This window comes from Camellia sinensis, chromosome 9 (genome assembly GCF_055761805.1).
Source record: "Camellia sinensis isolate YWXY chromosome 9, ASM5576180v1, whole genome shotgun sequence".
NCBI lineage: Eukaryota > Viridiplantae > Streptophyta > Magnoliopsida > Ericales > Theaceae > Camellia > Camellia sinensis.
Window position 1 is genome coordinate 138,563,270 of NC_138969.1, and position 27,003 is coordinate 138,590,272.

At 41.7% G+C, this 27,003-nt stretch overlaps 1 protein-coding gene across 1 annotated transcript; it reads left to right on the plus strand.

Annotated features, from left to right (window-relative positions):
• The first annotated feature begins 298 nt into the window (after positions 1 to 298).
• Positions 299 to 26,724, plus strand: LOC114321849 (beta-amyrin 16-alpha-hydroxylase CYP87D16-like). Its single transcript, XM_028269075.2, has 8 exons — positions 299 to 448; positions 532 to 637; positions 7,187 to 7,328; positions 7,465 to 7,555; positions 7,656 to 7,734; positions 25,790 to 25,896; positions 26,070 to 26,197; positions 26,523 to 26,724. The coding sequence occupies exons 1-8, from the start codon at positions 299 to 301 to the stop codon at positions 26,614 to 26,616; spliced, it is 897 nt and encodes a 298-aa protein (XP_028124876.2). The 3' UTR covers positions 26,617 to 26,724.
• The last annotated feature ends 279 nt before the right edge of the window (positions 26,725 to 27,003 follow it).

Genomic DNA, 27,003 nt, shown 5'->3' on the forward strand with positions numbered 1-27,003 from the left:
TTGTCAGTTTTACTTAACATAAATACATTGATGGCTTAAGTTGAAACCAAATCAAAAAATTAAAGTATAAATTGACAAAATTAAAAATTTAGAGTTTATTTTATTATAAGTGTTAAACCCTGACTTTTCTCTTTCTTTTTTCTTTCTTTCTTTCTTGCTTTTTTTTTTTTAAAAAAAATAAAAAATTATGCCCTTATTATTATTATTATTATTATTAGGGTCAAGCTCATTCACATATAAATTCTGAAGCTATTGGCATGTTAGTTCATGAATAAATTTGTTGTCATGGATTTTGTGGATGGTTGCAGTTTTTGCTACAAAAAATTTGTTTGGTCATGATTTTGAAAAGTCATCTGATGTTATAACGGACACCATTGCTGGATTCGTGCGAGGTCTTATGTCCTTTTCATTGAACATCCCTGGTACTAGATTCTACAAATGTATGACGGTAATAATAACACTAGAAAACAAAAAGGGAAACTCTACCTTCGCAAAAGTTTATTTGATTTTGATTATGATTTTTGATTGTAGGATAAGGACAAGTTAGAAAAGGTAATAAGAGCAATGTTAAAGGAGAGAATAGCTTGCCCAGAGGAAAAGAAAGGGGACTTCCTTGATCATGCGGTGAAAGACTTGAACACTGACTTCTTTTTTTTTTTTTTTTTGATTGGCAAAAGAAAACTTTATTGATGAACCACATATAGATTACATATGAAGGACAACATCAATAAAGAGGAGTTTAGAGCTAGATTAAGCTCCAACTTCCTTGTTGGTGAGAGACCAACAAAAAAATCAAAGCAAAGAAACAGCAGCACAGCAACCACCTAATAAACATGCAGCAGCAGTTTATTTGTGAGCTCCACAACACTAAATCACACCCTTCCATCACAAAGCATCCATGAGGTATTGGAGACAGCATCACAACAACACTGGTGCAAAAACAGAGATGCTTTGTCTGAAGGCCAACAAACATAGCAAAACAAAGAAACAATGGCACCCAAGCATCACAGCAGCACAAAACTAAATTAGACATGCAGCAGCAGTTTACCAGTAGATCAGATCAGATCACACCCTTCCATCACAGAGCAGCACCCAAGCATCACAGCATCCATTCATAAACCATCACCCTTGAACATGCAATGCCTTCAACCAGAAAAGAAACCAGCACAGATCAGAGAACTGCCGATTTGCTCCTTGAAACTACATTGCCTTGGAACTACACTCCTTGAAATTCCCATGAACAATACTGCAGCCCTTTAGTCATTCTACAAACTCAGTAAAAATCAGTGAACTGCTTGTTTGAACTCCAGTCAGTAGCCCAGCAAATTTATGAGGCCAAAAAACACCAGACTTGAGCTAAGCCTTCAACCTCCATTCCTGATATAATATTTCACCTGAGGCAGATTAAAACCAAATCATTTATAGAGAGATCCACCTGGAGTTTCGATGCTTTGAACCACCTAGCAACTCTAACCTTCACTAATTCACACAAAGCTTCTAGATTTGGTTACGAGCCATTAAAGACAGAGTCATTTCTGTGCTTCCAAGTGGACCAGAGAGTGGCCAAAGGAATTACCGTCCAGATTTTCTTCTCCAGCTTGTGCATTCCACATCCAGACCACCAACTCAACAAACCATGCACAGATCCTGGAATCACCCACTACAATCCCCACCAGTGAATAATATCTGACCAAAGCAGCCACACAAAACGGCAGTGTAGCAAAATATGTTCCACAGATTCTACCTCATTATGACAAAAAACACAGCCAAGATTTACATTTCCTGTGAGAATTCCAATTCTATGAAGGAAAGAAGAGGTTTTAACCTTACCAAGCCAAGCTAACCACCCAAAAAATTGCACTTTTGGGGGCGCAAAGTTGTTCCAAATTGAGGCAGCCACTGGAATTGCAGATCCCAGAAGTGATTCAGTTTAATTATATACTAATAAAACAGAAAAGATCTTAGATGGGTCTGCACACCAAATAAGCTCATCAGGTTTGGTGCTATACAGTGTTGGTGCAGTGCCAAGCAGACAAGATAATCTATATGCTTCTTCCTCCTCCCAAACGAGCAAAGATCTTCTAAATCCCAAATTCCATCCACCATCCTCTGCCCTTCTTTCAAAAAACACACTAACCACACTATTTTTATCATTACATAATAAGAAAAGCCTTGGGAATTGATCCATTAAGCATACATTACCCACCCACTTGTCCCTCCAAAAGAGAACTCTTCTCCCATCCCCCAGAACCAGCTGAGAATTATACATATAGAATTGATGCAGCTCTGGATTGTAAAGAACAACATGAATTATATCAGTCCAGAGCTTTGATTCCCTACCAATCAGATTTGGGTACCATCTTCCATCCACTGGCACATATTTTGCACAAATCACTTCCTTCCAAAGCAATTGATTCTCCACACCAAATCTCCACCACCATTTTAATAGTAAACATTGATTCAAAGTTTTAATCCTTCTCACACGTAACCCTCCTAATTTCTTATTTTTAGTAATCACCTCCAACCGGACCATGTGAACTTTTCTTCTAAGATCAGAGCCACCTCAAAGAAAAGTTGATTGCAATCTCTCAATCTCCTTAGCCACTCCAGTTGGAATTCTGAACAATGATAAATAATAAATAGGTAAAGAGGACATTACATAATTGATTAAAGTTAGATGCCCGACAAAGGATAATAGCCTTCTCTTCCATGTGGACAATTTCTGTTTGACCTTGTCGAGAACGGGTTTCCAGGTACTCCTCCTGCTAGGGTTTGCCCCCAAAGGTAGCCCCAAATATTTGAGAGGCAGCTTTTGGTGAAGACAATTTAAAGAGTAAGCAAACTCCTGCACTAGTTCCTCATCCACCCCAACACCACATATGACAGTCTTGTGGTAATTGATTTTCAGTACTGAAGCAATCTCGAAACATCTTAGAATTCTTTTGATATTGGTCACCTCCACCTTATTCGCATCACAAAACAAAATCGTGTCATCCGCGAATTGCAAATGTGTGACTCTAAGGCCATTAGAACCCACCACTACCCCTGTAATTAGACCCAACTCCTTAGCTCTACATAGTAAAATATTGAGGCCCACTGCTACGATGTTGAATAAGAATGGTAACAACGGATCACCTTGTCTAAGACCTCTTTGTGGACAAAACTCAGGTGTTGGTGACCCATTTACTAAGACAGAGATTTTGGCAGAGGAAACACAAGATTTCATCCATCTAACCCACCTTGTTCCAAAACCAAACTTCGACATCATATCAAATAAAAACTCCCTATTAATTGAGTCATAGGCCTTTTCAAAATCTAACTTTAGCACCAAACCTTTTCGGCTAGATCTTTTCCACCCATCCACTATTTCATTAGTTATCAGAATTCCATCTAAAATATTCCTTCCCCCCAAAAAAGCTGACTGGGCCTCACCAATAATCTTGGGCATCACCTTTTTCAATCTGTTAGCTAACACCTTAGCTAAGATTTTGTATAAGGATCCAATCAAGCTAATAGGCCTATATTCATTCAAGTAAGAAGGACTTGAAACTTTTGGAATTAAAGCGATGAAAGAGATATTAATTTCACCAACCAGATTAGCATTCTGATGGAACTCCCTTATAAACTATAACACATCAACCCGCACTATTTGCCAACATTTCTTAAAAAAGGACATGTTGAACCCATCAGGCCTAGGAGCTTTATTTCCATCACAACACTTAATAGCATTCCAGATCTCCTCCTCTATAAAACCTGCCTCCAATTGTGCCACAATTTGAGCTCCACCTCTATTCATAAAAGGGCCAGACAATTTGGGTCGGACTTTCCAATCTTCCAAAAATAGCCTCATAAAATGAACCTGAACTGCATCCCTAATTTCTGAAGGCTCTTCAAGCAACCTACCATTCATTGGTATTGAACACAAAGAATTCCTGCTATTTCTGCTACATGTCATAATATGGAAGAACCTGGTGTTTTTATCCCCTTTAGCTGCCCAATTCACTTGAAATTTTTGTAACCAAATCCATTCCAACATTTTACTTAACTTCCAAACTTCACCCCTCACTTCCTTTCTTCTAATCAATTTTGTATCAAGTAATGGTCTCTCCTCTGCTAACAAATCCAACGAATGAGCCTCATCTTCCACACTTTTCAGTTTTAATTCAATCATACCAAACACCTCCACATTCCACTTCTTAAGACCCTATTTCAGTGCTTTAAACTTCATAAGACACTTGTACCCTGCCCATCCTGCCACACTAAATTCTGGCCAACTTTGCTGAACAAAGGAAAGGAATTTTGGATGTAAAAGCCAGGCATTAAGAAACCTGAAGGGTTTAGGGCACCGGTCCCTATCATCCTCCATTAAAATAATAGGATAGTGATCAGAAAACAATCTAGGAAGTTCCCATAATTTGAAAGAAAAATTCTGACACCGACTCATAATTAAGCAAAAATCTATCGATTCTGCTCAATTTCTCCCTTGCTTGAGAATTACACCACGTAAACTTCCTCCCTAACATAGGCATGTCTATCAACTCTAGTTGATCAATCATATTATTAAAATCCCTCATTCCTCTATCCCTTCTTGAGCACCCTATTCTTTCTGAGATACTCCTGATTTCATTGAAGTCACCCCCCAGACACCATGGCCCCAGAAAACTGGCTTTCAACTTTACTAAAGAGTCCTACGTCTCTTTTTTTTTACCCACCTCATTAGGACCATACACATTTATGATAACACAATCAAAATTGTAAAGTAATGTACCTGATAATAGGATGAAATTATGAGAGCTACAACAAGCCTTCAATTGAAATACCTCAGAGTTCCAAATACATAAGAGTCCTCCAGCTCGTCCAATCGCATCTACACCCATGAAATCAAAATGATCCCCACGCCACATAGACCTAACCAAGTCAGAGTCCACTGCTGGCTTCTTAGTTTCTTGAAGTAACACAATATCCACTTTCCTATCTAGAAGGCTTTTCTTAATCCTCCTCCTTTTTTCAGGTCTTCCAATTCCTTTCACATTCCATAGTTGTATCTTCATGAGTATGGAAATTACACTTAACCAGCTGGGTGTAAAAGACTAGCTTTTCACTCCTTCCTTCTTTGCTCTCTGTTGATCTTGAGCTTCCAAATCCTCTAACTTGCTCAGCACCTCCTCTTCTTTACCTTCACATTCAAGTCCCAGAGCTTTACTGATTTGTATAGAAGCCTCTGTCTCCGATAACACTCTCCGACCTCTACTATTTCCCTTTGCCATGGATAATGAAATGGCAGCTACAGCTGACCTGAAGACAAATCCTTTCCTCAAGTTTAGAGATGATGCCCCCAATCTCTTGTTGACCTCGAACTTCCCCTTAGTTTGCTTTTCTGAAGCTGAGTTCTTGATACTGATCTTTCTTTGCCTTCAATTTCTCCTTACTAGCTAGACATAAGGGTATTTGTAAAGAATGGGCTGAATAAACAGATGGACCTTGTGGGTTGCTGTGATGAATCTGAACCTGCCCAACAGTGCTATCAGCCGACCCCTGAAGGCCATGTTGAGGATTATTGTGATGAAACTAAACCAGCTCATCAGGTCTAAGGGCCGGCCCATCTAGACCACCTGCCAATTGGGCCCGATTGAGATCCACTTCAAGTTGAATACCCAGCTGATTACCATCAGACCCCCTCAGACTTCTGATAAACCCCGAGGTGTAGACTTCAGCGTCTACCCTACGCCTATCACTATCATCATATTGCTCAGAGCTCAACCCTACCCCTGCTGATTGACTTACGCATGCGCCACCTTCCTTAGACCTATCCTTCATCATATATGTTTTAGCAACAGCAGAGAGATCACTCAATCTTTCATCTCCGTCCAGTTCATCTGAGTTAGTAGGAAAGACACTGTTCCCCTCTCTAGCCACCTCATCTCGTAAGTTTGCTTTCTTGCTTAGCTAGATGTCCATATCATCATCTTCTACCTCATGCCTACTGTTTATGTCTGTAAGCTGCTCATCTGCAATTGCCTCTGGAATTGTCTTCCCTACGATCTTTCATTCAGTGGGTTCAGATGTACATTGATCAGACGGTGATTTAGATACTATAATTTGTTCCTCACAAACCCTCACTGGGTATAATGTACCTTTGCACTCCAGATTTATGATGTGGTTTATAGGCTCCATACTTGATGTGGCTATCTTCACCTTACCACAATGAAGCGATTTGAGCCGAAGTGTATCCTTATCAATGGTGAGCACTGCTCCCCAAGTTTCCACAATACTACTAAATGTTTTAAAACTCCATAGATTCAACGGGGCGCCATAACAACTCAGCCAGACATATCTTCCTTGTTCAATAACCAACCCTCGTCGCCATTCTTGGACCGAATCACACCAAGCATTGAGCCAAACCTGCATTCTCTAAAGTTTATCCTTCATGTCTGTAACTGATTTAAAGGAGAGAACCATGTCTCTTCCACCCCCTCATTTGACCTTTACTTCCCCAAAGCCTCTCCTAGCGATGTCCTCCTTGAAAGTATCCATTGATGAGGATGCTTTTAACCTTACTACCACACTTTCATACAACTAACCATTACCTTCCTTATAAGCCTTAATGGTTCAGATTGCATTGATTGGCCTCCTCTGCCACTCACAACCTCAGCAAAAGATCTGTTCCTTTGATGGCCAACAGTATGCGTGGTGGTAACAGCAATGACATTTTTGGTCTGTGGTGCTTGGTTCGATCTGGGAATGGACCAGACTCCTTGCCAAAATCTGCCATCTTGACTCTCAATGCTCTGTCATCACACCAAAGCCCATGTGCCTTTTGAACTGCTATGTCTGCTGTTACAGAGCAGTTATATCTTGCAAAACCAAAGCAAGATCTTGTCATCTTTCATCTCTTATTTGGGATGAAAGCATCCATGACTGTCCCATAGTTAGAGAAAATGTTGTATAACCCTCTGGTCCCCATGGATTTTGGTAGATTATCCACAAAAATAGAATGTATATTTGTGACTGACTTACTGTTCTACACTCGCCGTCCACCATGCCGACGTACCACTGGTTGCCATCTTCCACCTCCAATCCTGTTTCCATGCTAGTCCTTCATTGCTTCTTTATCAAAACACTTCACTTCTTACCTACAATTAATAAGATAAGCCTCATATGGACATCACTATTATCTAAAAGTTATACACTGACTTCTTCTTGACAGAGAATTTCATCCTATCGATCACCATTGGAGCTTTGTTTGCTACCGTTGAGTCCATATCCACGACCATAACACTGTCTTTTAAGTTATTTGCAGAACACCCTTGGGTGGTGGAGAATCTAGCGGTATGTAATAATGAAATCAACAATCAACATTATTCACTCTAATATTTTTCTCTAATCTAATTTAATTACTATCTATCTATCTATATATATTTCATTCAATTCTTTGTATTTTAATTAATATTGATTATTATTTTTGGCGGAGCATGACATTCTTCTCAAAAACAGAGAGAATAAGGAATCTCCACTGACATGGGATGAATATAAATCCACGTTTGCTACCATGCATGTGAGTTTCACACTCTAAACCATGTATATATGTATATTCTCTTTTGGAAATTAATTGGCACACTGCGTCATTATCTTGTGTTGGTATGCCAAAACTGCAGGTTATTAATGAAGTGCTGAGATTGGGAAATGTTTCTCCTGGGATACTAAGAAGAACACTGAAAGATATCAATTATAATGGTAATAAATTACTAAATAAATGTTTGTATCTAAGTAAATTCATGATCTATGGGCCCCTATGTTTTCAGAGTTAGGTTGGATGAGATTGTTAGTGAGAGGATTAAGAAAAATTGTGTTTGTTTGTCATATATTTTAGTAAGGGGATTAACTATATAAAATACCATAAACACCCTTCTTAGATGTCTTTGATATATTTTAATATCAAAAAATCATATTTTAAAAATATTTTTTTGTACTATATTATTTTAATACATATATATATATATATAATGACATAATACCCACACACACACACACAAAAAAAGACCCACACAAATACACAACACATAATATGGGCAAAATAGAATTTTTTTTTTTTTTTAATTTTTTTTTTCCAGACTAATCTCCTCACTAGTTTTGAAATCCAACCCTTAGAGGTCTTTGTTAATCCCTTTCTCTAAGACCTATCATAGTCCTAAGGGATTGTGAATCCCTTTTCCTATTTTGCAAACAAACATCATTACAGTGGGTTCCACATTTATCCTAATTCAATCCCCTCCTCTATCTTTCAAAATCAACGGACTTTGTGTTGTGGAAGTGCAGCTCCTCTCAAGACTTTATTTCCTCGACAACTTTCTAGACTCTACTTTGTGGGTTCTGTGGTGTTCCACCACAATTAAGGGTTTCCAAATGGCTTGTGATTAAAAAAACTCGATATTACCCAACCTGACGAACCCGTCTCATGGTCCGTCCCAACTCACTTAAGTGTTCATCCCATCCCAACTCATAAAAGATGATTTAGGATTTTAGACAAAAGTTTGTAATCTGAGTTTGCTCATAAACTCAGCCTGTAAGAGCCCTCATGGGTAAGTCTAATATTTAGTTTGAGTTTTTTTGGTCTAATGTTTAGTTTGAGTATTTATATATATATATTTTTGTTCTCATGTTTAAAGCTTTTATTTTTTTTTCTTTCCATTTTTGGCCCCTCCAGTTGTAGGTATAATATGTTACTTGCTTTTTTTATTTTTTATTTTTATACTATATGGGATGTAAAAAAAAGAAAGAAAAAAATCAAAATACTTGAATTATGTTGGAAAGTAAATAAGAAAAATAACTAATGAAAATATTAAGGATATGTGAATGAAAAATGTGTAGAAATTAATAATATAAGTGAATGTGTAGCCCCTTTTGATTTATTTTGGCCCGTAAGATTTTGGCTTATGGGTGGGACGTGATTTTAATTTTTTAAATAGACTCGGCCCATACCAGCCCATTGATTGGTCAAAACTCGAAAAATCCATTAAAATATGGAATTTGGACACTATAGTTGTGGGCTACGTAAGCCTGGCCAGGCCCATTGATGACCCCTAACCACAATAATATAAACTGTTTATCTCATAAACCTAGAAGAGAAGAATATATATGTAAAAAATTAGCTTAATCGGATATCGATAATCATACTAACTATCGTATTTTCTTTTATAAAATGAACAGTTTTGGTTTAAAATAATATTTATCATCAATTTCATAAAACAAAACACAATTAGTTAGTGTATATATTGATTTTCAATCAAGTTGATCATTTGTATATATGTTTTTCTCTTTGAGACTTATGAAATAAATGGTTCAGATCACCGTTGTGAGGCCCTACTGTAGACGTCCCCCGAACGCCCCGGGAGGGTGAGCTCCCGTTCTGTTCATTTGGGGTCACTACAGCTCAGGACTCTCAAATTGTCACGGTTCGTAATCTGAATCAAAGAGTCCAAATCCGACAAATCGTTTTGAGAAAACAGATTTTGAAAGAAGTGCCAAACATGGACTGCTTTGCCAGATACAGAGTCGCCACCTAAATATTTTATTTTGGGAAATTTAGGAAACCCTGACTCATTGCCTAAGGCCACGTGTCCGTCATCACCAAAGTTGCCTCGGCTCGGGAACTTGGGTACGATTGGGGAAGGTCACTTCGTGAGCACCCCCGCTCGCCCGATCAAAGATCGGCCTCTACTAACCATGATATCTATTTTTGAAAACATTATGCGTTCTTATTCTGGTTATTAGCCTAGATTACTATGTGATGCGCACAGCATACAAGTATAGACCGGGTCGCCTAAATTGGAACAAAACATTTCATGTTTGTTTTTTTGAAAGATGGTTTGCTACCCGCAGGTAGACTTAAAATGCAGATTTTGCCACCCTCGGGTGGGCTTAGAAAAGATGGTTTTGCCACTATCTAGTGGGCTTAAAACTCACAGACAACGATTTGTTCCAATCCAAATAACCCAACCTTCACCCACAGGCATTCAGGCAGTTATATCACATAAGCATATAGCCTCATGGTAAGCATGCTATTCATGGAAGTCACTCACACACATGCAAGGATGCTAAAGCATAAAAACTCACCGAGTACTCCAAGCCAAAACAGAAACTAGATTGGAAATCATGCATGATCCTAAGTATACAGAAACGCCTAATGCAACACATGCAAAAATGCAAACTATAGCAGGCGTATGGAATGCTACAGCTAACATGTATTCAACTTGGAATTGAAATACAAATGCAGTTAGTATGATGCGCCGAGCCCGGTGCATGCAAAACAGATGAATGAATGCAAACATGCTGTCATACTGTATGCTAATTGAAATATGCCCTAATCTAACCATCATAAGCAGGTAAATAAAAGGGAAGAAAGACGTGGGGTTGGAAGACATACATCACACTCACCCACACTTATTACAATTATGCCCTCGCACAGATGGTCCGAATAAATAATACAGTCCCAAATGAAAGAATAGTATAGTCCAAATATTACAGTCCAAATAATGTACAAATTCCTAATTAATTTACAAATTAACTAAGAAAGCTGTAAACTGGCATGCAAGCCAGGAACTGCCTTGACTCTGATGAATGATGCATGGGGTTGCCTTTGCGTGGAAATCCATGACGATGCCCCAATTAGCCTCTGTTTGCACCTGTTCTTGAAATGCGTGCCAAGCCTCGGAAGACCGCTGATTCTTGATTTGCTGCAACAGAGAGCAGGAAAGGGCATAGCAATGTATTTTCACAAATGTATGCGTGCCTCGATCCTCGTGCCACCAATCACGCATCTCGATGCATGATGGTCGAGGAGTCGAATTGTGCAACTCAATATAGAATGAATGCACATGAAAGCTCAACTAAAACCTAACTCCCTCATGGATAGTCCGGAGTGTCGGTGACTGGGGAATTGAGACACATTCCGTTACTCGGAGTACGGAATGCACCTCGTTTCCCGTGCCCGGGCTAACTCCTATCCCGAACACGATGAAACATGCATGATATGCATGAAATGTAGCTAAGATGCAATCCTAACATACACAATGTTATAGAATGGCATACACGCTGCACGAGGTAATACACAACCGGGCATACACAATGCTATGGATGAAATGGCATACGCAATGCAATAATGGGCTTACACCAACATGAGAGAGCCTCAGCCACACTCACATAGGAGGCCATCAGATGAAAACAAGACAACTCGAAATGCGTGCACGCGTGCACACAAACCGAGGACCGACCCTCAGGCACCGAAATGCCACTCTAATGAGACATGGCAAAGACATGGAAAATGATATGCAAACATGCAATTTTCAGAGGCAAAATGAGATGCAAAACAGCCCAAATCATGGCAAAATGATACCCGATGCATGGAACGAGTCTCGAAACATGAATTTTGGCGCATGAAATGGCCTATAGCTATGCAATGCATGCATAATTGGTACATGGAATGAAAAGACAGAAGCAAGGAAGCCCCAAAATAAGCATTTTTACAGTTCAAAGCATGGCCAAACAGTAAGCATAAATGGGACTAAATTATCATACAAAGATGGCTCCGCAAGGGAGGCAATGAAGCAAGTGGTAGATGCAAAGCCCAAACAGAAAAAGACTCTTCTACAACACTGAAGAGGGACCAAAAATATGACTACTTACAGTTTATGGAAACCCCTAAAACAATATACGAGTACGCTCAACATGCCATGCAAGATAGGGCTCAAAAGAGGTCAAAACACAAAGTATACAAAACATTCATCAAACAGCCAAAGACCCTTAATGAAACATGACAAGAGGGTCAAAATATGGCCACTTTCAGTTTGGACAAAGGTCCAAAAACAGAGACACAATAGGCTAATAAATCATGCAAAAATGGGGACCAAAAAGGGGTATAATGACAAGTGGCACATGGAGGTCCCAAACAGTGATGAGTCCTTCTTCAATGTTTAAGAAGGGCTCAAAATAAGCTTACTTACAGTTTACATCATGCTCCAAAACAGATCACACATAGGCCAAAAATACTATGCAAGATTGTGGCATACAAGAGGGATAATGAAGCAAGTGCAAGATGGGGACCTCAAATGACAAAAGTCCCTTAATGAAACATGAAATAGAGATCAAATAAAGGGTATTTTCAGTTTTGGCCGGAGCTCAAAACAGCAAGAAAACTAGCTAGAAAAATGTTGCAAAATTAAGCTCAAAAAAAGGGAATTGACACTTACCCTTGAAGACCAACCCTTGGTTGCTTCTTGGCTTGAGAAGTGATGCCTCCTAGCGGCTGGAAAGCTCCCCAAGCTGCTGGAAATGGAGTGGTGGTGGTGATGCTAGGTGATGGTATGAAAATAGGGTAGGATTTTGGTGTCTTTTGAAGGAAATGAGAGAGATGGAGGGAAATATGCATACAAGGCTTAAAGCCAATTTTTTCCAACCTCCAAGACAGAGTTGGAGGCTCTGTTATGTAGCCCAAAATGGGGGAGAAAATGGAGGGAAAAAGTGGGGGGAAAATTGATCAAGTTTCCCCCAAAAGTTGTCCCCCGGATACAGGTTTTTTTGGGGGGAAACAGATACACAGCTGTAATGTACACATCCTGAGGAGCAAGGCCGGCCACGTTTTGGAGCTGCAGGTGGCCGGCCGGCCACCTCCCATGGCCGGCCGGCCATGGGTCAAAAGGGTCAAGAAGATTTAATGGCCAGCCACCACAAATTGGTGTCCTCCTAGGTGCCCTCAACACAACCTTGTGGTTCAAAATTGTCAACTGTAAAACAGGAGAGAGAATAGGCCACTTTTAGGAAGGGTTCAAAAGGGTCAGGTGGAATTACTGGCCGGCCACCAACTTTTGGTGTCCTCCCATGTGTGTACAACACAAATATGGGGGCTAGGATTGAAGAAAGTGACCCTAGGGTGGTCAACATTGGCTTGGAAATGAGAAAAAGCGGGCATCGGAGGGCGCCGGAGGAATATAACTGGTTGCTGAAACAATTGCTGGCCTCCCACCCTTCTACGGCCTTCCTGGTGATGAAACAGAGGGACCTGTCAAAAATGAACGAAAACCGATGTAAAACGAATGTTCGGGGGCTAGAACGCGCAGTTCGGGGCCCCGAAAACTGCCCGTTAAGCACCGAAAGTGGCATTCGACCACGAAGTGGGTCTCTCAGACCTCAGTGTCCCTCAAAAGGGAGAAAATAAGATGTATGCCAAAAATCGGGGCAAACGGAGGTGGTTAAGCGGTCCCGAACCGAGGCACACGGCCAACGATTCCGAAAAATCAGAAACCAGACTCCAAACGTGCAAAATGGCCTACGACCACGAAACGTAGCCTACGGCCACTGAGAGATGGTCTACGAGACCTCTCCATCCCTTCGCGAAGAGAAAACAGAGAAAACAGAGCCTGGTTCACAAATCGAGGCAAAGCATGAAAGAGTCCGGAAGTCCGGAGGCAAAGCTCGCGGCCAAGACTCCGAAACCTCTGACTGAGCACAATATGCAACATCACCAAGCGCTCAATCGGTGACGTCTGAGTCTTAAGGTCGGTCAAAAATGGGGTGTCTACAGTTGCCCCTCTTTGACAGAACTCGAAAGTCATAAGTGACGGGAGTGAATGTCAAAGCCCAGAGACGACCCATTTTTAACAAGGCCGAAGACTTAGACAAAGCAGACAAGATAGATAAAGATGTGCTCGCAGGCATGGGGCAAGATGCAAAATGATATGCAGGAAGATTTTGATAATTGGACTTATACGCTACGCGAAGCCGGTTTGAAAATTGGACTTATACACTACGCGAAGCCGGTTTGATAATTGGGCTTATACGCTACGCGAAGCTGGTTTTGATAATTGGACTTCTACGCTACGCGAAGCCGGTTTGATAATTGGACTTATACGCTATGCGAAGCCGGTCATCACTCATGATCATGCAAAGAGAGCTATAATGAAGCAATTATGGGAAATAAATGCAACATTTTAAGCGAATGCTAGGCAAGCAAGTAAACTCGAGCCAAACTACACCTCGTGCAGAAAGGATGCAAGAAAATTATGGAATTCTCACTGCGAATACAGTGTGCATGTGTGATAGATACACAGAGCGAACATGTGATTGATACACAAAAAGGTGAGCACAAAGTGTGATAGATGCACTAAGTGAACAAGTATGATAGATACACAAAGTGAGAGTGTGTGATTGATACACAGTGCAAACACGTGTGATTGATACACAAAAAGGTGAGCACAAAGTGTGATAGATGCACTAAGTGAACAAGTATGATAGATACACAAAATGTGAACACGAAGTGTGATAGATGCACTTAGTGAACAAGTATGATGGATATACTAAAAGCGAACACAAAGTGTGAGATGCACTTAGTGAACAAGTATGATGGATATACTAAAAGCGAACACAAAGTGTGATAGATGCACTTAGTGAACAGAGTGTGATTGATACACTAAAAGCGAACACAAAGTGTGATAGATGCACTATGTGAACAAGTATGATGGATATACTAAAAGGGAACACAAAGTGTGATAGATGCACTATGTGAACAGGGTGTGATTGATACACTAAAAGCGAACACAAAGTGTGATAGATGCACTATGTGAACAGAGCGTGATTGATACACTAAAAGCGAACACAAAGTGTGATAGATGCACTATGTGAACAGAGTGTGATTGATACACCAAAAGCGAACACAAAGTGTGATAGATGCACTATGTGAACAGAGTGTGATTGATACACCAAAAGTGAACACAAAGTGTGATAGATGCACTTAGTGAACAGAGTATGATAGATACACTAAAAGTGAGTGTGTGTGATAGATACAGAAAATGAGAATATGTGTGATAGATGCAGAAAATGAGAATGTATGTGATAGATACAGGAAATGAGGATGTGTGTGATAGATGAGAATGTATGTGATAGATACAGGAAATGAGGATGTGTGTGATAGATACACAAAGTGAGGTGTGATCGATACACTAAATGAGAATGCGTGTGATAGATACACAAAAGTGAAAGAAGTGTGATTGATACACAAAACGAGAATGTATGTGATAGATACACAAAAGTGAATATGCGCATGGTAGATACACAAAATGAGAATGTGTGTGATAGATACACAAAAGTAAATGAAGTGTGATTGATACACTAAGTGAAAAGAGTGTGATTGATACACCAAAGGAATGAAGTGTGATTGATACACTAAGCGAACGAAGAAAGTGTGATAGATACACTAAGGGTGAATGAGATGTGATTGATACACCAAAGAAATGAAGTGTGATTGATACACTAAATGAGTGAGGTGTCATTGATACACTAAATGAATGATCCTAAACAGAACTTCTTTGAATGAACCGTATATACAATATCGTGTATGAATGAGAAAAAAAACTTGATAGGTACAATGCCATACAATGCATGATACTTAAGGAAAACAATAAATAGACAAAACAGGGTTTTAGAAAGCGCCTCATGAGGTGAGTGGCGGTGAACCGTTCTACTTTGACAGGGATCTCCCCTCGTGCTCTTCGAACACTTACCTTCATCTTACAGTACAAAGGCTCTGAAATACTGACAAGGGTTCTTCATGTAGAACACTTTGGATGTTGTCTTTCTTCTCGATCACATTCGCAACTTTCCCTATTCTCCAACGGGGTGACAGACTAGGTTGGTTCAGTATCCAGAATTGAGGTGCATACACGCTATCTCAACCTATGGTGCTTCCATACAGATTTCATGCCGAGGACACGCCTCTGGGTATTTAAACCAGACTTTAGTCTCGGAAATCCCGAACCTTTGTGTTCTAGGCATCAGCCATTCGAACTCTAGTTTCCACCGTCGTAGCTGGTCTCGTAGGAACTCATTGCAAATACGGCCAAGATGTCCCTGGCATGAAACGGTCCTCAAGGAGAGCACTTCTGACTACCATTTTGGCTTGAAGCAGACTTGATCTTGAGCTTGAGGTAGAGGCACACTCATACTTCGGAGCATTGGCAAGACCTGAAGAGGTACACACGGAATGTAGTCTCGGAACTTACTGAAGTTGAAACAAACTCAGATGCTCTACATTTCCTCTTTTGCTTTTGCTTTGCAGTCTGGAACTCATATAGCTTTAGACAGGTCCTGGTTTTGCTGTTCTGACATGACCTGGGTTGAATCCTGCGATTTTATGAAAGAACAAATTCTGTTTTGTACAGATGTGGAGAACGGCACGGCACTCGGAGCGCAAAACGATTTTATTTTTGGAATTGAGAGATGAGTTTTTGACCAGGTATTGAGCCTACGACTGAACACAGCAAAACGACTTAACAAGGAAATAAAAGGCACACAACCTAAACACATCGAGTAACACTCAAAATGACTCAAAACAAGAATCGAGATAAAACAAAAGACACGACACTCAGACGTGCACAGGGAGCCTGTTTCACCGGGTAGTGTTTCCCACCCTTTCTCATTTGTGGTTCTTACATCACTCGACCCTCAAGCTCTGTTTTTTCTGAAAAAGCCCTCTTCTCACTTTTCCTCTCATCGCACATCTCTCTATTCTTCAATCTCTCATTTTTCATCCCTCCCCTAGGTGGTTGATGGATAAACAGCAAATTGTGGACTCGTACCCCTAGCATTCTGCTAGATTCTCTTTCTTCCGCTCACAGCTAGTGAATTCCTCCCACGGAAGGGTTGCGCTACAACTGGGTGTGTAGCAAATCTGCAGCTAACATTAGTTGATGATGCTTTGCTAGGGAGTTTGGACGTAATAAGATCTGTCCAGATGATGGAGTGGAATATCTTGCCCCATTCTAGTTCGTGCTTCGCACTTTGCTTGATACCTCGTTGCTTTGAGGATGTGAGAGCTTTCTGCCCTTTGTTGTGCCCTTTTCTGGCGAATACGGTGTCCTTTTCGACAAGAAGAGTGCCCTTTCTGGCAAGTATTTTGACAAAGGGTAAAAGACAGAACACCTGACTCAACTGTGCCCCTAGTTCATCATTTTGACCATTTTTTGTTTTTGCTTTCTACTAAAACAGTTTTGACCAACATGAGAGTTAGATTAACGCGCTTGTTCAATTTTCTGATTTAAAATCATGCAAGTTAGGCTATGAGCACTGAGAGTTTTCCTTTTTTGGGTCCAAGAAATGGTCCAGTTTTGAAAAATGGAGTATTTTTCGAGAAGATTAGTCAACCTCAGTAAAAATTCTCAAAAACTATTTTTGCAAACGACCACTGCTCAACGAGCACGGAACCTACTCTTGAGATGCACAATCTCGGATCCATAGCAATGGAAAATTGCCCCTTGTCTGAAGGACACTGCATGGCAACGGAAAGTTGCCCCTTGTTTGAAATGACACTGCGGCGTTTTGAATGGCAACGGAAAGTTGCCCCTTGTTTGGATAGTACCGCAGCGCATTGTAGTCAGTCCTCAGAGCAACGAACATAACCAGACTCTCAGATACAGAGAAGACAAGGATGACCAAAACCATCGCATGGACACAATCGAATTGGAAGTGTTTATGGCTGGACTTCAGAATGAAGTTGCCTACGTATCCCAAACATGGGAATCAAGCCTTACGTAGTTCGGGGTTAAGGTACACTCGGGTATTAACCTCTCCTTTTTAGGCTCTAACTTTTGCCAAGGCGCCCGTTGCGGGTTTTCGACCTTGCGAGCCTTGTTCTTCTTTTTTCAATTTTTGTATCTTTTCTTTTTTTTTTTTATTTTTTTTATTTTCTCTCTCTTTTTTTTGTTCTTTTCTTTGCATTTTTCTTTTTTGTGCTTTTGTTCTTTTCTCTTTTTGTTCTTTTTCTTCTTTTCTTGCTCTAACTTTTGCCTGGGTCGCCCTTCCGGGTTTTCGACCCAGCGAGTCTCTCAAGGGTAAAAGTGTAGCTTTGTCCATGTCAAATGGTTTTGAGATCCTGAAGTCATCTGAATCCAGGATAATGGCTGCTGTTTTGCAAGAGGACTCATCTTCAACTCTTCGAGCATGTCTGATATCTTTGCCCTTGGTTCGAGGGGTACTTCTGTTCTAGCTTTGCAAGCTTCTTCTGATCTTCTGATCTTTTGATCTGACTTTCCTGGCCTCTTGTTCGAGGGCTGCTTCAAATCTGGCCACACAGGCCTCACATTGTAGTTGACCGTTAAACCTTCTGAATTCAAGTTCAAGGTTTGGAAGCGAAGGGGTTGAGTCTCGAGGCTGAGAGCGATCCTAGGCAGCACAATCTCAGGAGCGATTCCACACAGGTCTTCGCAGGACCGCGCAAAACATTTTGTTTTTGAAATTTTTTTAAGAAAGCGACAAATCGCTCGCGCTGAAGATAGTGTGAAACCAGTCTGGATCAAGCCAGGGTCCTTCTCAGTACTCATGCTAACAAGCATGATTTCATTCATTAAGGGCTTAGCACGCCTCTCTTTCTCTCAAATGATCGAAGTTTTGCAAATCCCGAGGAATTCCTTCCTCTTCGTTTTCACCGCAGTGTTCAAAAAAGTTTTGAAAAACTCAGGCCATTACAATGACTTCAAGGCACGAGAGAGCAGGCGGAATGCACTGCCATTTCATTCAAACTTTCTGGCACAATTGGCACACGGCCGTGGCAAACACAAGAGCATGAAAAACCACTGTTGTTTCATTCAAATCTGTCAGCACAACTGGCTCCCTGGCAGAAACAGACTCAAGACAAAATAAAAAGACAAGCATAAAACAAAATGGTGACGCCCGAGGTAACACCCCCCGGAATCACCCGACTCCTATACAACAGGACTGACTCGATACGATAAGACAGACCCGAAACAAAAGAGACTGACTCAAAACAAAAAGACAGACTCAAAACAAAACAACAAAACTGACCCAAAACCCAAGTCAGAAAGCAGAATAAACAGCATTCACAAATGCTCAAAATAGTGCGTGCCATCCATCACATCTGGAGTAAACTGAGTACCGCCAGCAAGTGGTTCATCCCCCGATCACATCACATTATCCCCCACAAGTTCACTGATCAAGTGCCGATGGACTTTGCAGGACCTGGCATGGTAATGACCCCATTGTCAAACAGATCTTGTACATCATGGCGCAGACGAAAGCAACTGTCGGTGTCATGACCGGTTTGTTGATGGTAGGCGCAGTATTTAGTCTGATCATGCTTTGCAGGGATAGGTTCGGGTAGGGGCCGTTGTTCCAACGGTTTCAGATGTCCTTTCCGGATTAAGACCTCCAGGGCCTTCGACAAAGGCATATGAAGTGGGGTGAAAACCCTCTTGACTCGAGGTGGGTACTTGGTTCCTTGTGGGCTACTTCCGGACGCACCGGTGAATGGGGTAGCTATTTTTGATACGGTGGTAGTAACCATGCCCACATCAGAAGATCTTGCAGCTACATCACCACTAGCGGTCGCATTCGAACTGCGGGAAAACGCCCTCCTGGGCTGCTCCTTCTCCTGGTCAAAAAGGCCCTGCTTCATAGCGTCCTCGATCTGTACTCCCATCTCATGCAAATCTGAAAAGGTAGGGAATGGGAGCACGATCATTTTCTGCATTAGCTTGGGCTGGAGATTGCGCACAATCATCCGAATTTGATCTTTGTCAGTGGGCCTAAGGGTCATCATTGAAGCCTTGGCCCTCCAGCGGGCTACGAATTCTGAGAAGCTCTCCTTCGGCTCCTGCCTCATAGTCTCAAGATCACGGGTCGTAATCTCGATTTGGGTATTGTATGAATATTGTGCGACGAAGGCCTCGGCCATCTCCTCCCAGCTTCGTTTCACTGAATCCTCCAATTTGGCATACCAGGTGACCGCAATACCCGACAGGGTCCTGCCAAAAAGGGAGAGCTTCTGTAATCTCGTCAAGCCCATCGGGCGCAAAACATCTGAAAACAAACTCAGGTGGACCATGGGATCTCCTGACCCATCAAAATGGTCAATGTGAGGCATCTTGAACCTGTCCGGCAGAGTTACAGCTGCGTCGGTGTACCCGTCCTCGATGCCCGGGATGGACTTTACCCCCTGGGATTTCTTGAACAACTTTTCAAGCTTGCTCAACTTCAACGCTGTGGGGTCGACCTCGAACTCGAAGGGAGAGTCCGGTAGATTGGTAGGTGTTTTGGATAGTTGAGGTAAAATTGGGAGCGGAGCCGGCCCGCCTGGAATGTCCGTATCATCCTGGACGTTTGGCGTCTCCCCAAGTGCTGGAGCTCCTGCTGGGGGAGGAACTTGTTGTGAAGTGGACGCGCCGCTTTGCTGTTGCAGCTTGGTGATGAGCTCGGCTTGCTGGGCCATGATCGCAGCCTGCTGTTTGGCAAATTCCGCCTGACGGGCAGCATCTTGCTGCATGAGTTTCATACTTTCTTGCATCTGGCGCATCATTGCCTCCATCCCTGACGTGTTCTGCTGATCCATCTGACTGACCGGTATCTATCCCTGCAGTAGAAACTGAGACCTCAGCCTGACTGTTCACTGGTGGGGTAGATAAGGGCCACTGATCTGGTAACTGCTGAACTGGTGATTTGTGCCTAACTAGCCCTTTTACCCTGCCTTTGGCAAAGGAACACTAATTGCCCTTGAACTGAATCTCTGACCTGACAAAGTCTATCAGCACAACTTCGATGAACCTCGGGGGATATCGGAACCTTCTGAAGCTATGGTTCCAAGACTACCTATCAAAAGAGAAAACAGACAGCACCTCAGCCTGATTTCACGATAACCCACATGAGCAAAGCTGAGTGAGTGTACTCTCTACTGAATTCTGCCCCAAAATTCTGCCCCAAAATCTGAGTCTGATACCCACAGGTAAAGCTGACTCCCAAATACTGATAGTAATGCCCGCAGGCCTGGTGCCCAGACTTGCAAACTGATATATGCATTCCTGTAGAGACGCACTCTAAAGCACATAACAGATAAGTGAGAACCAAAACACCCCTATGTTGGGGTAGGGTTTCCCTGTCCTATTTTGTCAGGAGCTAGGGTTTCACTACGCACACAGCGGTTTCAAACAACCTATAAACGGGTAAGCAACCTGTCCTAGTTTGGAATGGTCACTATGGATCCGAATATGCACTAGGTCGAATGGTCAAAAAGGGTGCCCCGGTAAAACCGGGGTTTGTGTTCCCATACTGGCAGAGCCCACAACCGGTTAGCCTTATGGTCATGCCTTGACAAGACAAGCCTCCGGCAAACCGTTCAGGAATAGCAGATGGCAAACACGGTGTCCTAGGTGCACCAATGCACATGCAATGCAAAGAAACACACAAGTGTAGTCAAAAACAGATAGCATGAGTTCGAGTCAAGTTCTCTAAATCTCCAGCGGAGTCGCCAGAAATTGTAGACGTCCCCCGAACGCCCTGGGAGGGTGAGCTCCCGTTCTGTTCATTTGGGGTCACTACAGCTCAGGACTCTCAAATTGTCACGGTTCGTAATCTGAACCAAAGAGTCCAAATCCGGCAAATCGTTTTGAGAAAACAGATTTTGAAAGAAGTGCCAAACATGGACTGCTTTGCTAGATACAGAGTCGCCACCTAAATATTTTATTTTGAGAAATTTAGGAAACCCTGACTCGTTGCCTAAGGCCACGTGTCCGTCATCACCAAAGTTGCCTCGGCTCGGGAACTTGGGTACGATTGGGGAAGGTCACTTCGTGAGCACCCCCGCTCGCCCGATCAAAGATTGGCCTCTACTAACCATGATATCTATTTTTGAAAACATTATGCGTTCTTATTCTGGTTATTAGCCTAGATTACTATGTGATGCGCACAGCATACAAGTATAGACCGGGTCGCCTAAATTGGAACAAAACATTTCATGTTTGTTTTTTTGAAAGATGGTTTGCTACCCGTAGGTTGGCTTAAAATGTAGATTTTGCCACCCTCGGGTGGGCTTAGAAAAGATGGTTTTGCCACTATCTAGTGGGCTTAAAACTCACAGTCAACGATTTGTTCCAATCCAAATAACCCAACCTTCACCCACAGGCATTCAGGCAGTTATATCACATAAGCATATAGCCTCATGGTAAGCATGCTATTCATGGCAGTCACTCACACACATGCAAGGATGCTAAAGCATAAAAACTCACCGAGTACTCCAAGCCAAAACAGAAACTAGATTGGAAATCATGCATGATCCTAAGTATACAGAAACGCCTAATGCAACACATGCAAAAATTCAAACTATAGCAGGCTCGGCTATTCTAAACATGGCATATGGAATGCTACAGCTAACATGTATTCAACTTGGAATTGAAATACAAATGCAGTTAGTATGATGCGCCGAGCCCGGTGCATGCAAAACAGATGAATGAATACAAACATGCTGTCATACTGTATGCTAATTGAAATATGCCCTAATCTAACCATCATAAGCAGGTAAATAAAGGGGAAGAAAGACATGGGGTTGGAAGACATACATCACACTCACCCACACTTATTACAATTATGCCCTCGCACAGAGGGTCCGAATAAATAATACAGTCCCAAATGAAAGAATAGTACAGTCCAAATATTACAGTCCAAATAATGTACAAATTCCTAATTAATTTACAAATTAACTAAGAAAGCTGTAAACTGGCATGCAAGCTAGGGACTGCCTTAACTCTGATGAATGATGCATGCCCGGGTTGCCTTTGCGTGGAAATCCATGACGATGCCCCAATTAGCCTCTGTTTGCACCTGTTCTTGAAATGCGTGCCAAGCCTCGGAAGACCGCTGATTCTTGATTTGCTGCAACAGAGAGCAGGAAATGGGCATAGCAATGTATTTTCACAAATGTATGCGTGCCTCGATCCTCGTGCCACCAATCACGCATCTCGATGCATGATGGTCGAGGAGTCGAATTGTGCAACTCAATATAGAATGAATGCACATGAAAGCTCAACTAAAACCTAACTCCGTCATGGATAATCCGGAGTGTCGGTGACTGGGGAATTGAGACACATTCCATTACTCGGAGTATGGAATGCACCTCGTTTCCCGTGCCCGGGCTAACTCCTATCCCGAACACGATGCAACATGCATGATATGCATGAAATGCAGGTAAGATGCAATCCTAACATACACAATGTTATAGAATGGCATACACGCTGCACGAGGTAATACACAACCGGGCATACACAATGCTATGGATGAAATGGCATACGCAATGCAATAATGGGCTTACACCAACATGAGAGAGCCTCAGCCACACTCACATTGGAGGCCATCAGATGAAAACAAGACAACTCGAAATGCGTGCACGCGTGCACACAAACCGAGGACCGACCCTCAGGCACCGAAATGCCACTCTAATGAGACATGGCAAAGACATGGAAAATGATATGCAAACATGCAATTTTCAGAGGCAAAATGAGATGCAAAACAGCCCCGAATCATGGCAAAATGATACCCGATGCATGGAACGAGTCCCGAAACATGAATTTTGGCGCATGAAATGGCCTATAGCTATGCAATGCATGCATAATTGGTACATGGAATGAAAAGACAGAAGTAAGGAAGCCCAAAAATAAGCATTTTTACAGTTCAAAGCATGGCCAAACAGTAAGCACAAATGGGACTAAATTATCATACAAAGATGGCTCCGCAAGGGAGGCAATGAAGCAAATGGTAGATGCAAAGCCCAAACAGAAAAAGACTCTTCTACAACACTGAATAGGGACCAAAAATACGACTACTTACAGTTTATGGAAACCCCTAAAACAATATATGAGTATGCTCAACATGCCATGCAAGATAGGGCCCAAAAAAGGTCAAAACACAAAGTATACAAAACATTCATCAAACAGCCAAAGACCCTTAATGAAACATGACAAGGGGGTTAAAATATGGCCACTTTCAGTTCGGACCGAGGTCCAAAAACAGAGACACAATAGGCTAATAAATCATGCAAAAATGGGGACCAAAGAGGGGTATAATGACAAGTGGCACATGGAGGTCCCAAACAGTGATGAGACCTTCTTCAATGTTTAAGAAAGGCTCAAAATAAGCTCACTTATAGTTTACATCATGCTCCAAAACAGATCACACATAGGCCAAAAATACTATGCAAGATTATGGCATACAAGAGGGATAATGAAGCAAGTGCAAGATGGGGACCTCAAATGACAAAAGTCCCTTAATGAAACATGAAATAGAGATCAAATGAAGGGTACTTTCAGTTTTGGCCGGAGATCAAAACAGCAAGCAAACTAGCTAGAAAATGTTGCAAAATTAAGCTCAAAAAGAGAGAATTGACACTTACCCTTGAAGACCAACCCTTGGTTGCTTCTTGACTTGAGAAGTGATGCCTCCTAGCTGCTGGAAAGCTCCCCAAGCTGCTGGAAATGGGGTAGTGGTGGTGATGCTAGGTGATGGTATGAAAATAGGGTAGGATTTTGGTGTCTTTTGAAGGAAATGAGAGAGATGGAGGGAAATATGCATACAAGGCTTAAAGCTAATTTTTTCCAACCTCCAAGACAGAGCTGGAGGCTCTGTTATGTAGCCCAAAATGGGGGAGAAAATGGAGGGAAAAAGTGGGGGGAAAATGGATCAAGTTTCCCCCCAAAAGTTGTCCCCCGGATACAGGTTTTTTGGGGGGAAACAGATACACAGCTGTAATGTACACATCCTGAGGAGCAAGGCCGGCCACTTTTTGGAGCTGTAGGTGGCTGGCCGGCCACCTCCCATGGCCGGCCGGCCATGGGTCAAAAGGGTCAAGAAGATTTAATGGCCGGCCACCACAAATTGGTGTCCTCCTAGGTGCCCTCAACACAACCCTGTGGTTCAAAATTGTCAACTGTAAAATAGGAGAGAGAATAGGCCACTTTTAGGAAGGGTTCAAAAGGGTCAGGTGGAATTACTGGCCGGCCACCAACTTTTGGTGTCCTTCCATGTGTGTACAACACAAATATGGGGGCTAGGATTGAAGAAAGTGACCCTAGGGTGGTCAACATTGGCTTGGAAGTGAGAAAAAGCGGGCGTCGGAGGGCGCCGGAGGAATATAACTGGTTGCTGAAACAATTGCTGGCCTCCCACCCTTCTACGGCCTTCCTGGTGATGAAACAGAGGTGCCTTTCAAAAATGAACGAAAACCGATGCAAAACGAATGTTCGGGGGCCAGAACGCGCAGTTCGGGGCCCCGAAAACTGCCCGTTAAGCACCGAAAGTGGCATTCGACCACGAAGTGGGTCTCTCATACCTCAGTGTCCCTCAAAAGGGAGCAAATAAGATGTATGCCAAAAATCGGGGCAAACGGAGGTGGTTAAGCAGTCCCGAACCGAGGCACACGGCCAACGATTCTGAAAAACCGGAAACCGGACTCCAAACGGGCAAAATGGCCTACGACCACGAAACGTAGCCTATGGCCAATGAGAGATGGTCTACGAGACCTCTCCCTCCCTTCGCGAAGAGAAAACAGAGAAAACAAAGTCTGGTTCGCAAATCGAGGCAAAGCATGAAAGAGTCCAGAAGTTCGGAGGCAAAGCTCGCGGCCAAGACTCCGAAACCTCTGAACGAGCACGATATGCAACATCACCAAGCGCTCAATCGGTGACGTCTGAGTCTTAAGGTCGGTCAAAAATGGGGTGTCTACACCTACGAAAACCATAAAATAAATTCTTGAGAATTATGGAGAAAATGAACTATTGAGAGGAGCTACTCCATGTGTGGTTCCCTTTGTCAAATGGTCATGTATTCCTTCATCTCCTATTAGGAAAGAACACCACATGTTTTATAATTCCGACCTGTTAAATGATTTGTGACATGATGCTTGGGGTTGCACATCTCAAACTTAAATCATCTCAGAGTTTAATAACAATTGTCTAATTCCAATCTCTAGGTTATACAATTCCAGCAGGTTGGGCCATTATGATTGTCACTTGTACTCTTCAACTAAATCCCAACGTATTTAAGGATCCACTTGCATTCAATCCGAGACGTTGGAAGGTTAATATTGTTGGTCACAGATCTATTGTCCCAATATGCATTTTCATTCATTAGATCATATGTTGAAATTTTAGTGTCCCAAAATTCTCACATAATCTAATATTATTGATAGTGCATTGAGACATAAAAACATTATATATATGACCCAATCTTTGATTCATTGATGAAAATAGGACATTGATCCACAAACCGCATCAAAGAATTTTATGCCTTTTGGTGGAGGGATAAGACAATGCGCAGGTGAAGAGTTCTCCAAGGCATTTTTTGCCACCTTCCTACATGTTTTAGTCAGTGAATGCAAGTATGTACTACTACCACTAATAATGTCCTTTTAAAATTTGTTTCACATTTCATAGTTGTTCATGTTGTTTCAATTATAGTGACAAATATGACCTAAAATGAAGAAAATGGAAAAAAATAATAAAATGCAATTCTTAGTATGCATTTAGTTAAGAGGATATATCTTCATGACAAATTTATATCAGTGGATTACTTTCACAAGGGAAAAAAAAAGGATGAATCTAAAAATTAAGATAACATGTTAATAAGATTTTTACAATTTTTTTATTTTTCATTTAAAAGAAAGTCTTAATGTGTTTTTTGATTTCTATTTTTGATTCTGATAGGTGGACGAAAATTAAGGGAGGAGATATAGCCCAAACACCTATGTTACAATTTCAAGATGGCATGTATATCGAGGTCTCTAAGAGACATGCATGATTATGGAACACCACCAGTATTCAAATGTAGTATTTATTTTTCTTATTTGGTGTTTGTATCCGTGTTTGTGTTAAAGTTTATAAAAACTATGATGGCCAACACTGAACTGGAGAGAACTTAAGTTTGTTTATGTATTATTTAAATAAGTTGGTTAATGTCTTCGTCTTTTATCCTTTAAATAAAGAATAAATATCTAGCTCTTCGTCCTTTGTATTAGATTTTAAATTATTTAATGAATTTAACATAGTTTATGATGAAAATCAATTGACAGTGGATTCATGGGTGCAGCCGGATTCACAGAGGTGTTGGAGTGGCTGGGTGGGTCTCAGGTCTCATCTTGTGGACCTTGTAGACACCTCATTTTTTATTAGCTTTAAGACTTGGGTG